This window comes from Nothobranchius furzeri, chromosome 12, assembly GCF_043380555.1.
Source record: "Nothobranchius furzeri strain GRZ-AD chromosome 12, NfurGRZ-RIMD1, whole genome shotgun sequence".
In the NCBI taxonomy this organism is placed as follows: Eukaryota; Metazoa; Chordata; class Actinopteri; order Cyprinodontiformes; family Nothobranchiidae; genus Nothobranchius; species Nothobranchius furzeri.
In genome coordinates, this window is record NC_091752.1 from 50,769,819 (window position 1) to 50,783,135 (window position 13,317).

Below are 13,317 nucleotides of genomic sequence, written 5' to 3' on the forward strand. Positions count from 1 at the left end.
CTCACCTGTTCCTGTAATCAGCTTCATCCACTTCACCTGCTCCTGACTCCTCAGCTCATCTCACACACCTGCTTCCCCTGCTATCAAAGAACCATCCAGCTATCCAGTCTCTGCCAGATTATTGAAAACATTTGCCAGTAAATTCTCCAGCCATCCACCGTGCCTGATCTCTGCCCCCGGACCTCGTTTTTCTCCTGACCCCTGCCTTGAACTCTGCCTGCCATCACGACCCTCGCCTGTCTTCTACCACGTCTCCAGCCTGCTCCCTGTACATGCTTGTGCCGATTTGGTTTTGACTCACGCATGCCCTCCGACTCCTGCCTCGCCCTCCTCTGGTAACTCCACAAAAAATAAAAGATTTTTTAATATAATTTTACTGTGTTTGGCGTCATTACGGGTCTTCTGAGTCCTGTTCGTGACAAGCAAGTCATTTTGTCCAACAATTGCACAAATAATATCCAAAAAAGAATACACAAACACAGAGACTCAAAATGCCGGAGCAGTTTCCAGGCCAGACCGAGGCTGTACTGAGGCCTTTCCACAGAGCTAGCTCAGTGGTCACGTGGGTCTGAGGCGGCGGTCACGTGGGTCGGATGCTCATTATACAGAATTTTAGACTTTTAATACACTTAAACAGAAGAGTGAGAAAATTCAACCCCCTCAGAGTTGTCATGAGTGTAAACTAGATAATTTAAACAAATATGTTCTGGCACCAGGCTGTAAACATGTTTATCTGCTGTGAAATTGGTATTTTTAACATGGGAGTCAATGAGGATTTGCTCGCTTCTGACACCAGCCCCCAGAGGATGAGGGTGGAACTGCAATTTTAGGTACTTCCAGGTTGGCCTCAATGTTTGAGCCGCATTGTGGGGGCTTGCATAAAACCAACACAATTCAATTTCATGGAACTGATTTACGTGATTCAATTATGTAAATCCAACAGATGTTTTCTTCAGTGCAGTGCTGGTGATCCACATCAAATAATTGGTGAAATAAAGAACTTTAGTGGAAAATAATGCCTTATTTAGTGGCTGCACTGCGACCACAACAGCTCCTATCATGGATATACGCCAATCGTAGATGGAGCTTTCTTGGAATCAAATTAGCATCAAAGTTCTCTGGGTGTGTAAATGAATGTATTGTATAGTAGAAATAAGGCTCAGTAAGGTAGCAAAAGAAAACTGTAGTTACAGTTTAATATTAGCACAACATGTTTACCTTGCCCCTTTTAATCAAGTTTGCACTAGTTAGCACAGCCGTGTTCTGTACTCGCCTTCATAATTGTGCACAAACTGGAATATGTACAATTTGAATCCCTTTTCTTGTTTGCTTTATGGAGCAGATGAAAAAGTGTCGACAATACGATAATTGTCATCGACTGAAATTCTTGGCAAATTCCCAAGGGATCTGGAAAGTGTACTGTTCACTGCATGCATCCATGCTGACATCATTGTGAAGGGGAGAGGAAGTACCACAGCTCTCCAGAGTTCATTAATCAAAAGCGTTTGCTATCAAGCACAGGGTCTGTTTCAGGGCTTTGTCACTTTAAGAAAACAAGCTAGAACTGGCCACCCCTGCTCAGGCTGCTATAAGCTGAGAAGCTCCATCTGGATGGGGCTTGGAGTAGAGCCGCTACTCCTCCAGCAATGGGTCTTTCTTGCATGTGAAAGATGGTTTTCGTAATTTTCAAAACAGCTTGTTTTAGGCAAATTATTTCTAAAATCAAACACTGGCAGAAAACGCTCGGAAGGATTTTTTCCACGTTTGGAGTGTTTATAGAGGCAGTAGAGACCACACAGCCTAAAAGGAAGCAAATGGTGAGTTTTTCATAACATGCCCTATAAAGCAGCAGCATCCACCTTTATTCCTGGAACTAGTGGTGCGTTCAGTTTACCTCTGAAGTCTGAATTTGGAACTGGGAATGGTGACACACCTGAGTTAACTGCGTTCTGGTTACTGTAGTCAGCGATGTCAGGATTCCAATATTGGCGACGCACACCTCCCAAGTAGTAATTGTTTGTATACTCCTCTTAATAGCATGGTTTTAAGATTTGCGTTTAACACGCAAACAAAACTTTTAGTATGTTAAGCTTAGAGTTGCAAACACTACATTTAATATTGGTTTTAAACTATGTGTGTTCTGTTAAATAAACACATTTCACCCAAAAGTTACTGTTGTTGATAAGAAGAGCTGCCATTTTTGTTGTCGAGTTCGGAATTCTGAAATTCCTCCGAGTTTCTGACTGCGAGGTCCGACTTTTTTTGGGGGGGGGGGGGGGGGGGGGTTACAATTTTCCAACTAGGAAGTTGGGATTTCCGAGTTCCGAAGATACATCGAACGCACCATCAAACCCTGTTTCTGCTGAGTGAGGCTATTTGCTTTTACACCGAAACCTCAAAATGGCCAGAAACTCCCTTTAGGTATCACAGTAGGATCTGTTAAATGATAACAAACTATAAATAATTATAATAAACTGGTATTTCCACTTGGTGTTCTGTCCCGGTTGGTTTACTCGTCCTTCATGCACCGGTCCCTGAACGCACCTCCTCCTTCCTCAGGGTGAGTTCTGCACGCGGGTCAGGACTCTGGAGCCACCCGGAGGAGGAGGGTTACATCAGAGCGGGACGGGGTTGGGTGTTGTTTTTCACTCATTCTGGCACACCCTCCGTCCTCCCCAGCATCCTGCCCAGAGCCTCCAGTCGTTCCCAGTGAGACCGAGCAACAGGTAGAGCGGCAGCAGCAGCGAACATGCCGAGTAAGAAGCAGCATCTGCGGCCGCGGCTGTGCTCGCTGCTGAAGGGCGACAACGGCTACGGCTTCCACCTGCACGGAGAGAAGGGCAAGACGGGCCAGTTCATCCGCCTGGTGGAGCCGGACAGCCCGGCAGAGTCCTCGGGTCTCCGCGCAGGAGACCGACTCGTTTTCGTCAACGGTGAGGACGTGGAGACCGAGAGCCACCAGCAGGTCGTGTCCCGGATCCGAGCCACGGCGGGCCGACTGGAGCTGCTGGTGGTGGACCCGGACACGGACCTGCTGCTGAAGAAACACAACCTAAAGTGCCTGAAGGAGTTCGTCTCCGATGGTCTCCCGTTACCGTTCGAGGACAACGGAGAGGAGGAGGAGACGCAGGAGGACGAGGAGAAGAAAGACGGAGAGGAGGAGGTGATATTGGTGAAGGAGGACGTAGAGGTGGACGGGACTGAAAACGGGAACGCGAGGCTGGAGGAGGTGAAAGTTCAAGGAGAAGTAGAAGAAGAGGAGGAGGATGAGGTGGTGGTGGTGGAGGAGGAGGAGGAGGAGGAGCAGGCGGAGACACCCAGGGAGCTGACCCCCGTCCCAGAGAGGAACGGGGAGATCCTCGGACACGTGGAGGAGATGCTGAGCATCAGCTCTGAGAAGGTGAGTTGAGTTCTGGAAAAGTTTCATCATGTCCCGTCCTGGTGTCTCTTCCTCTTAGACATGTCCTCCTGAGGAGAATAGGTCCTCAGTGACAAAGACAACCTCAGTCTCATGTCCACAGGTCCACCGATGTGGATCAATGGCCGATACCCAGCTGGTAGAGCTCAGAGGAGCTAGCTCTCTCTAGGTTCTGTGTTTCCTTTTTGTTAATGGCCAAAGAATGAACAAACATGACAGATAACGTTAAAGAGGACGAACGTCAGCTGATCTATTGACCAGGCTGCTGGGTGAGAGGTTCAGGCTCGGGTCTGATGGCCTCAAACAACACCAGAACATTCTGGCCACAGACACATCTGTGTTTATCGTTCTGTCGTCAGCCTGCAGGTTCAGGCTTAGGCAGTGAAAACAAACTACATCAAATAACTAAAGCCTCCACTACAAACAGCAGGAAATAGTCTGGTGTCTTGTTTTATTCCCACTAGTGAGATCCCGTTATGGGATTTGTTTTTCAGCCTTTCATCTTGGAACATTATGGGGTGGGCTTCACTCAGTTGTCTGCTCTTATTTTCTCTGGTCACACTTGTGTGTGTGTGTGTGTGTGTGTGTTTAAATTCATTCAAACCACTTGAGGAAGACGCTCCGGTCAGGGACATCTGTGCCTCTTGCTGCGCCGCCTTGCGTGTTCTGGATGTTTACCCCTGAGGCTGTTTCTGTCTGAGTCCAACACATGTCCTCCCAGTGAGACGGGTAGAAGGAGCGTGTGAGACAGCAGATATCACAAAAGGGCAGAACCAGAACCTGCTGGGCTTCTTTTAAGTGTTTTTATACAATCCTATTTCTGCTTTGGCTTGGTTCACACAGAAAGGTAATCATCCCCACTTTTGATCCTCTCCTTCCATTCTATCTTAAAGACCAAGTTCACTGAGAAACTATTTTTTCTTGTTATTTTTATTTTTAAGATATGATCAGTTGTTCTGAATTTCACTTGCAGGCTGAATGTGAAAACAGTCTTTGCCGTGGAGAGTAAATAGACGAGGAAAGTCTCGTATTAGAAAAGTCAGACTTGGACTCCCCCATCTTGGCTCGTGACAGGGAAGACTTTTGTTGATTCAGGAGAGAGCAGAGCAGGTCTTGGCTAGTAGTAGCTAACCGTTAGCATAAGCAACTCGGCAGCACGGTAGAACTCCTCCAGGCTTGTGTTATTTGTAGAAGAAAAACGTTGCAGAGCAAACAGTCGGTGGAAGAGTCGCGTTGCTCTTAGCCAATCAGAGGTGAGGTGTCCAAAAATCATGAATAACGAGTAAGTCTCCAAATCCTGCCGTTTTATGCCCCCATTCCTCCGACTAACTTCTACTTCCTGAAACTGAAGCGCCAGAGCTTTTTTTCCATTGAGAACGATTCCTAAGGCATTGATTTATACCTCTTTAAAGCTGAGGAGGTCAGAGAGGTCATGATTATCCGTGTTACAGTTGAATTTAGATATTTAGTTACAAATAAGCACTTTTTTGAGTAGGAAGAAAGCAGCTTTTATTAAGTTTTGTTAAAAATTAGTACATACACAAAGCATACATCAAACGTAGACATTTCTGTCATCTTGTTTTCTCTTGACCTTAATGAGCCACTGGCAGCAACTTTAACATTACTTTTAATCTAGTTGCTTTAAACACATATTTATGTTTTTACATGAAAATGGTGACATTTTGCCTAATCTTGTGTTATTACAAAGCTTATGCTGACATTTTGGGTAGTTAGTTACTTTTAAACGCTTCAGAAATTCCTCCAAATATTTCTTAGTTTCTTCCTCAAACAACTTTTTCCTCCTCACCCAACTGTTAAAAGCTCATAAAAAGCAATTTAAGACACAGAAACCGCTGACATTTAGCATTCATCTTTATGAAGTGATGCTTTGAAGTAGAGGGCACTCGCTGCTTCTTCACATCCATCCTTCACAACAACAATGTAATGACAGCTTTAGCTTTTCTCAGTGCGAGCAGCTAGATTTGGAATCACGTTTCTGGTATTTAAGGGATTTTTTTTCCTATTCCTCTTCACATGGAAATAGCTGCAGCCCACGCGTGTTTGCACGCAGCTCTTGAGAGCTGCTGGGTTGTGTTGTTTGTCCTGGGGATACACAGCAATTGTTCTTGTGTTTACTCTCGATACTGTCCACAGATGGCCCGGTGGAGCTGTCGATTCATGCCGGCACGCACAATCCCGCAGGGCAAGTGTTGTGGAGACCATATTGCAATCCCTAAAAAGTCTGTTTCGTGTTTTAAATATGGAATTTAACAGCAGGTTTCCATTGACTCCTACTGAGTAGTGATCCCGGTTGGGAGATCTTCTTTAATATGAATTTGCAAAGCAAGATTTCCCAAGCTGAGAAGGTTACATGAAGACATTGGCACACTCAGGAGTGAAAATAGGACTCAAGAGATGTTGTGTTGCACTTCAGGGCGTATTTTACATGAACTCAAAAGTTTCTGGAATTTTCTTCCAGCATCCTGTCTGGCATTCCTTTGTCCAAGTCCTGTCGCCCAGCCAGTCTCACACACACAAACGCACACACACACGTTTAGTTTGACACTAAAGAGAGCTCCTCAGCTTCCCTTCAGAAGTCGAGGAGCCGGAGCTTGTGTGGTCTCCATGGTTACGCTGATGGTGTGTGTGTGTGTGTGTGTGTGTGTGTGTGTGTGTGTGTGTGTGTGTGTGTGTGTGTGTGTGTGTGTGTGTGTGTGTGTGTGTGTGTGTGTGTGTGTGTGTGTGTGTGTGTGTGTGTGGAAGGTAGGTGGAAGCGAGAAAGTGCAAGGGAGGTGTGAAAAATGGATGAGCAGCGATTTAAGGTCAACATGAGTGAGGAGAGAAGCAGCTGTGGTCTTGAACGAAAAACGAGAACACATCAGCTGTTCCAAAGGTCACTCGTTTGTTTACAGGGCTGTAAAATGTTTACCCTGCTGTTTTGCAGAGGAGAGTTTTGAGGATGTGGTTCTGTCCACCTCTAAAAAAAAAGTTTGCCGATATATCGGGCGATGTTTACCATTTTTTTATGCATCTGCAATATTTGTCCTTTGTAAAGCCGATTTAAAGTCGGGCACGTCCTCGGGCAGCCCGGTGCAGTTGCAGAATTTTATTTCAATGTATGTTTATGTTCACTGACAACATTTGCATAAAAAATACTCTAAATTAACTTTATTTAGGTGTCTGATTTTAACACTGAGCAGTGCACAGTGTTCAGATTTAAAAATTAGTTAAATTCAAATTTGAAAATCTGATTTAGCTTCAGAATTTTTTTGCATCAACTGATGCTATCAGTTACATTTTAGCATGAAAATAAGGTGAAAATGTCTAAATCGGGCATGACATTCAGCCCATAAAAATCGGCAGTACATATCGGCCATCGGCTGACCATGTCTCCAAAATATCGGCATCAGTATCGGCCATAGAACAAACAACATTGTGCGCCTCTATTGCAAATGATTCATGTCACTTATTTAATCAGCTTTAAAATGAAATAGCCAGTGTTGCCAACTTAGCGAATCTGTCACCATTTATAACGACTTTTCAGACCCCCTTAACGACTGTTTTTCAAAAAAGCGACTAGCGACAATTCTGGTGACATTTCCGACCCTCCTCAGCTACTTCGACTACAACTTTGTTGCCGAGATGCCGACTTTACCTGCAGATTAGAGATGCATTTGAAGCGACAGGACCGTGTCCTTCCTCCAGATGATCAGAAAGAAAATGATCTGCGCATGTGCATGCAGCATGATCATGCTACCCCCGTTGACCAATCAAACCATTTGTGGGTTTTCACCCTCCAACTAATAAATTTGTTTTACAGAGAAAATAAATTTAATTGTACAAAAGAAATATCCAAGTATTTAAGACCAATTTTTTCCTTTTGTTAGTCACACACTGGCCACCCACCAACAGATATCCACCTATTTTCAGACTTTGTATCAGTTCTATAGAGAATTGAACATACATTAAACAGCCTTTTTAAAGGCTACTTTACACTGTTTACTTTTGCTTAGAAAGCAATAATTTCTTTAATTCCTATATACGTTTTTTCATCTTTTAAACATTTATTTCTCCTTCCTCTTTCTAAAGTGTCCCCAGCCTTTTTTTATTGCTTACCATTTATTAATTTCTCAGTTCACCTCACATTTTCCCCAACTCAAAATTAAAAAAATTGTTTTTACTTCTTTCATCCTGTCCCACCTCCTTGTTTTCCCTTCATCATAGTGACACAGATTTCGATAAAAAACAGACATTTAACATTTTATTAGACAAATTGGCAAAGTAAATACATTACAACAATGACACAACCAAAATCCTATTTCCAAAAGTACCGCAAAGAATGGGAGTCACTACCTGAATTTAAAGGTTGGCTGAAACCACATGCAGGTAGTGACATTAGAGCTACCTGCATGTACTGCAAAACAGACCTCTATGCAAAGTTGTCAGACATTAAAAAGCATGCAGCTACCCAGAAGCACATCGAGAAGGCTAAGCCTTACAATCAGGCAAGCCAACCCAAACTGACATTCGTTGCCAAAAAAACGGACACACTGAAGCAGGCAGAGGCCACAATTGCTTTGGCTATCAGTGATCACTGCTTAATTTTGTCATGTGACCACATTGGTTTAGCATGCAAAGCAGCTTTCCCTGATTCTACTATTGCCCAAACTTTTCGGATGCACCGTACCAAATGCACTGAGATGATAAATGGTGTTTTGGCTCCATATTTCATACAGCGGTTGGTGGCTGACATTGGCAGTAACAAATACAGCCTTTTGCTTGATGAAAGCACAGATGTCAGTGTCTCCAAATATCTGGGCATTGTGGTTCGCTATTTTAGTGAGGGAAAGGGACACGTGGTGGACACCTTCCTTGGCCTTCTTGAGCTGGAGGGAGGGGATGCGAAGAGCATCGCCAAGGCAGTTCTCTCCTTTCTCCATCAGTCTGGCCTTGAGAAGGAGAACCTGCTTGGCATTGGAACAGACAATGCATCAGTAATGACAGGGATATACAATGGTGTTCACAAAATTCTTAAAGAAGAAATAAAACACCTTGTTCTCATCCGCTGTGTATGTCACTCCTTGCAACTGGCTGTCAGCTCTGCTTCCAAAACCACTCTTCCTCGCAGTGTTGAGTTCCTGGTCAGGGAAACCTACAATTGGTTCTCCATCTCCCCTAAAAGAAAAGAAGCATACAGGACAGTTTATGAAACCATAAACTGTGGCGAGAGGCCATTGGCCATAACAAGAGTCTGTGCCACACGCTGGCTTTCAATAGAACCTGCTGTATCAAGACTACTCAGTCAGTGGGAGGAGCTAAAGCTCCATTTTAGTCTGACCAAGACAAGCGAGCATTGCTACATGGCAGACGTTTTGCATTCAATGTATGCTGACCCACAGAACCTACTGTACTTGACCTACCTGAAATCAATCCTTGGTGAGGTGCAGGCTGCAGTGAAGGCCTTTGAGGGAGAGCAAACAGATCCTCTCAAGCTCCTGGACTGTTTAATTCTACTAATTAAATCTGTGTGCAGCAGAGTTCTTCATCCTGGGGCTACAATTGACATCCTGAAAGACCCAATAGAGAACCACATCTCACCCAGGCCGTATCTTGGCTTTGCATTTGAGTCCAAAACAGCAGAGCTTACCATCTCCCCTGAGGATGAGGACTGTGTGAGACGGAGGTGTATTAGTTACACCGTTGCCCTAGCCAATGAGCTTCGAGCAAGACTTCCGGACAGTCTGGAAATTCTTCAGCACATGTCATTGTTCAGCGTCGGAGAGACCCTGAAACAAAACAAGAACCCAGATGACATGGCAAAGCTGATGGTCTTATTAGGATATGATCCTGAAACAACTGACCGCATAATTAATCAGTGGAGAAGTGTCCATTTTCAGAGATGGGAGGAAACAGCCAACACCACTGGGTTCTGGTTTGAGGTCAAAAAGCACAGGGATGCAGCAGGCCTTAACCCATTTGAAGAGTTGGCGTCTGCAGCAGTTGCAGTTCTTTCGCTGCCTCACTCAAATGCTGCAGTAGAAAGACTCTTCAGCCAAATGGGTGTCATTAAAAACAAATTAAGAAGCCGCATGTCCCTCCAAACTCTCACCTCCATCCTCCACATAAGATATGGCTTAAGACTAGCTGGGAACACGTGTTATGAGCACAAGTTGCCAGATAAGGTGCTAAATCTCTTTGCCACGTCTGCTGCCTACTCTTTTAAAGCAGACAGTTGTCCAGGTCCAAGCATGCAGTCATCCAGCACTGCTTCTCAGAGGGAAAGCACTGATAGTGCTTGTATAGAGGACATGGAGTTCTGCCTCAGGGCCCTCGATGATCTAGAGTAAGCAGATTAAAAAAAAAACATTAAAATTAGTTAACTTTGTAAATATTTGTCAATAGTTTATGTGATATGTTAATAAAAAAAAATAAATTGGAACTCCAATTAAAAAAAACTCTGTTAATATTGTAAATAAGTCAATAGTTCATGTGATTGGCCTTTAAATCAAGCTGTATAATAGCTAATTTATTGTAAGTAAAAAATATCAACTGGAACTACAATAAAAAATCCTTTTTGTTAATACTGTAAATATGTCAATAGTTCATGTGGTTGGCCTTTAAATAAATATGTTAAATAGTTAATCTATTGTTAATAAAACATCTGAACTGAAACTAATAGATAAAACTGTTTCATTGTTGTTAATAGTGTAAATATTGAAATAGTTACAGCTTTGCAGGGTGATGATAAGTTTTCTTACCTTTTGAGTTTGTGCTCATCTTCGCTGGGGCGAGGTAGTCGTCGTGAGTAGCTTTGTTAGCTTTGTTGTTAGCTTTAGCCATTTTCTTCTTCCTTTGTTGACTCACACACACTTTACGTTTTGCTGAAACTCCTTCGTCTGGTTGTGAAGGGTGATATAATATGACCAGTGAGTTTTTTTCTCTCGCATGCAAATAGTTTATTAACAAGTTCATTATTTAAGATAGCCACCGGAGCTAGATAAAGGGCAACCACTCCTTCCGCCATCCTGCCGCATTTCGGCAGCTGAGCTCAGTTGGCACTGGTAGGCTGACCGCAGGGCAGCGTCGCTATCGCACATGGCTGCTGGCTTCTCACACCCATGTCGATGCTCGCACCACTTGTGGTGCGATCAAGGAACATTGGAACTCTATGATGAGTTCATAAACATTGCACATTTTAAACTTTTATAAAAAGGTGCTGTTTTGTATTCTATGGGTTTTTCATTTTAATAAAATATTAAAAAATAAATTAAATACATTTTTTATAAAATCACGTGGGTTTTATTTGATTGATTTACTCTACAAGACCGATTACGTCACGACGCAGACGTGGTGACGTCATCACGTCTTATGCAAATGAGCACGTGACGTCATCTGGTGACATCTAACGTCTTTCGGGGGGAACTTCAGCTACTTTCAGTCAAAAACAGTTGGCAACACTGGAAATAGCTTAGAATTTATGTTTATTTGCATGTTTCTAATCAGCTGATGCTACAGGATCAGAACATTACTGGAAAGACAGGATTAGGGAGGAATTTTACATTTTGCGGATGACTGTGATGTTGAAAGAATTAAAACACTCCAGATTTTCTGATTATAAACAAATGAATATAACCAAACACATAATCTAACACAAACTACAAAACTGTTTTACTAATTAAAAAAATAGTCTAGAAGTCACGTGGTTCTTAAGAGAGGAATTATTAACCAGATGAAGGACCACCCTAGAGCTGAAACAACTAATCGATTTAATCGATTATAATCGATTATTAAAATAGTTAACAACTTTTTTAGTCATCGATTAGTTGTTTAATAATCATATTTTACCGCATAAAGTCTATTTTTTACCACAATCTGACATCGGTTACAAGCTGTTAAATTTGCCGCCAGTGTGTGGCAGTAATGAGCCACTGATCTACCAGTGGAGCCGTAGAAGAAGAAATGAGCCAATGGGTGCCCTCGGTTTTCATGACGTATCACGTTACTGACGCTCATCTTGCTGTGAGAAAATGGCGGAACAAGAGGAAATACGGAAGAAAAATAGAAGCGACAAAACTGAAGAGAAACCCCGGACAAAAACCTCACGAGTATGGGAGCACATTTGAGACGAAAGCATGTGGGGGCTGATGCAGCAGAGGAAGAGCACCGCGGTCAAGTGAGCCGTCATTTGGAAGAGCCAGCCCGGTAAGTAACAGAAAATAAACAAGCTGGACTTAGTGTTTTAGCTGAGTTCGTTATAGTGGATGTTAAACATGTTTTTTTGCCGCGTCAGTCTGCGGTGTTCTACTTCTGATTAACTAGATGCAATCGTGAATCTCCTCCGTGTTGTGTATCATGCGCTTGCCAAATTTAGCACGTCTGTTTATAAGAATGTTCTCTTTCTTAACATTCGTTTCGATGTCTCACTATGGGATACGCCCCTCCGCGGATTCCTCAGAAGCACTTATCTCAATACGCCAATTCTGATTGGCCAGTGACCGTGACGTACGCGTCCCCATGCTACTATAAGTAGCAAGCGTCCCAACGCACGCACTATTCAATCACCTCTTCTCGCTTCGGTGGTCGCTTATCTCTGAGGTAAGTTAGCTCAACTGTTCACAGACGGAGCCTTCTAATATTCTCTCCGTCGCCGAACGTTAACTTACCGTCCTTCTGTCCTGACCTTCACCATAGGTTCGGGGCATAACGAGCAGCTTCACACTCCAGTGCATCTGTTCGTTCTGTGCTAACACACCAGTTAGCCAACATGGAAGCCGCTCCTCCCACCAGAGGAGTCGATGGCTCAGGAGCTCGCCTCTGTACCTGTGGGAACAAAATCTCAAGCAAAGACCCGCACAAGGTCTGCTCGAGCTGCCTCGGGCTGGAACACGCCCAGCTGGCATTGGAAGTCCCCGGGTCATGTGAGAACTGTGCCTGCTTCACCCTGAAGAGCCTTCGCCGGCGGCTAGCGCGCCAAGCTAGCCTGTCGGGGAAGGACCCTTGCCTGCCGGCCCCTGGGCCACCGCCTGGGGACGCCAGCGAACATGCCCTCCCGGAGCCGGAACCGTGTGCCGAACTCAGCTGGGGCTCACAGCTCGAACTGGCCGGTCCGAGCCACCCCGTCGAGGACGTGTTGGAGTTGGACTACGGAGACGACGAGGACACCTCGGAACTCCTCATTTCAGAGGAGGACGAGGATGACGACGTCTTTCTCCCCGTCGCTCAGGCCTCCATGCCTAGCTTTCCGTCCTCTCCCAGGGATGGAGCGGCTTCTCCGGCCGCCCACCTGGACATGCAGTCAGTCTGCCGACGCGCTGCGACCAGGCTCAACATCCCTTGGCCCACCGTGGTCACTGAGGCTGTCAGGTCCCGCTACGAGGGTAAGAAGCTGCCTCAGGCCACAAGGGCGGCAAAGCCCCTCCTTCCCGCCTTCCCGGAGCTTCTCCAAGAAGTGAGGTCCTCCTGGGACAAACACCCTTTCAGCTCAAGGTCTCCGGTCCAAGGAGCCTCCTCGCTGGACTTCGAGGGGATGGAGAGGGCTGGCATGCTTCGCATGCCGCCGATGGAACCGCTGGTTGCAGCCCACCTGCACCCACGACTCTCGGCAACTTCCTCCAGGCCTCCCGCTCTCCCTGCAAAGGCGGACCGCTTCCAGTCGGCGCTGAACGAGAGGGCGTACAAGGCTGCCGCCATCTCGGTCCGAGCTTTGAATGTCTCCTCCATGCTCTCAGCGTACCAAGCCGAGCTCTGTGAGGACATGAATACGAAGCCGGACCCGGAGGTGTGGGAGGAAATCACCGTACTGACCGACATCTGCCTGCGGGTGCAGCGCTGCGCGGTCCAGGCTACGGCGAAAGCTATGGGCATGATGGTGCTTCAGGAACGTGCACGTTGGCTGAACC

The 13,317-nt window shown here is 45.2% G+C and overlaps 1 protein-coding gene across 1 annotated transcript in view; it reads left to right on the plus strand.

The window, feature by feature from the left end:
• Positions 1 to 2,609: 2,609 nt before the first annotated feature.
• The window catches only part of nherf1b (NHERF family PDZ scaffold protein 1b), a 60,871-nt gene continuing 50,163 nt past the window's right edge, over positions 2,610 to 13,317 (plus strand). Inside the window, exon 1 of the mRNA XM_015945946.3 lies at positions 2,610 to 3,400. Coding sequence (XP_015801432.3) covers positions 2,750 to 3,400 — 651 coding nt within the window. The 5' untranslated portion in view covers positions 2,610 to 2,749. The remainder of the gene's footprint in view (positions 3,401 to 13,317) is intronic.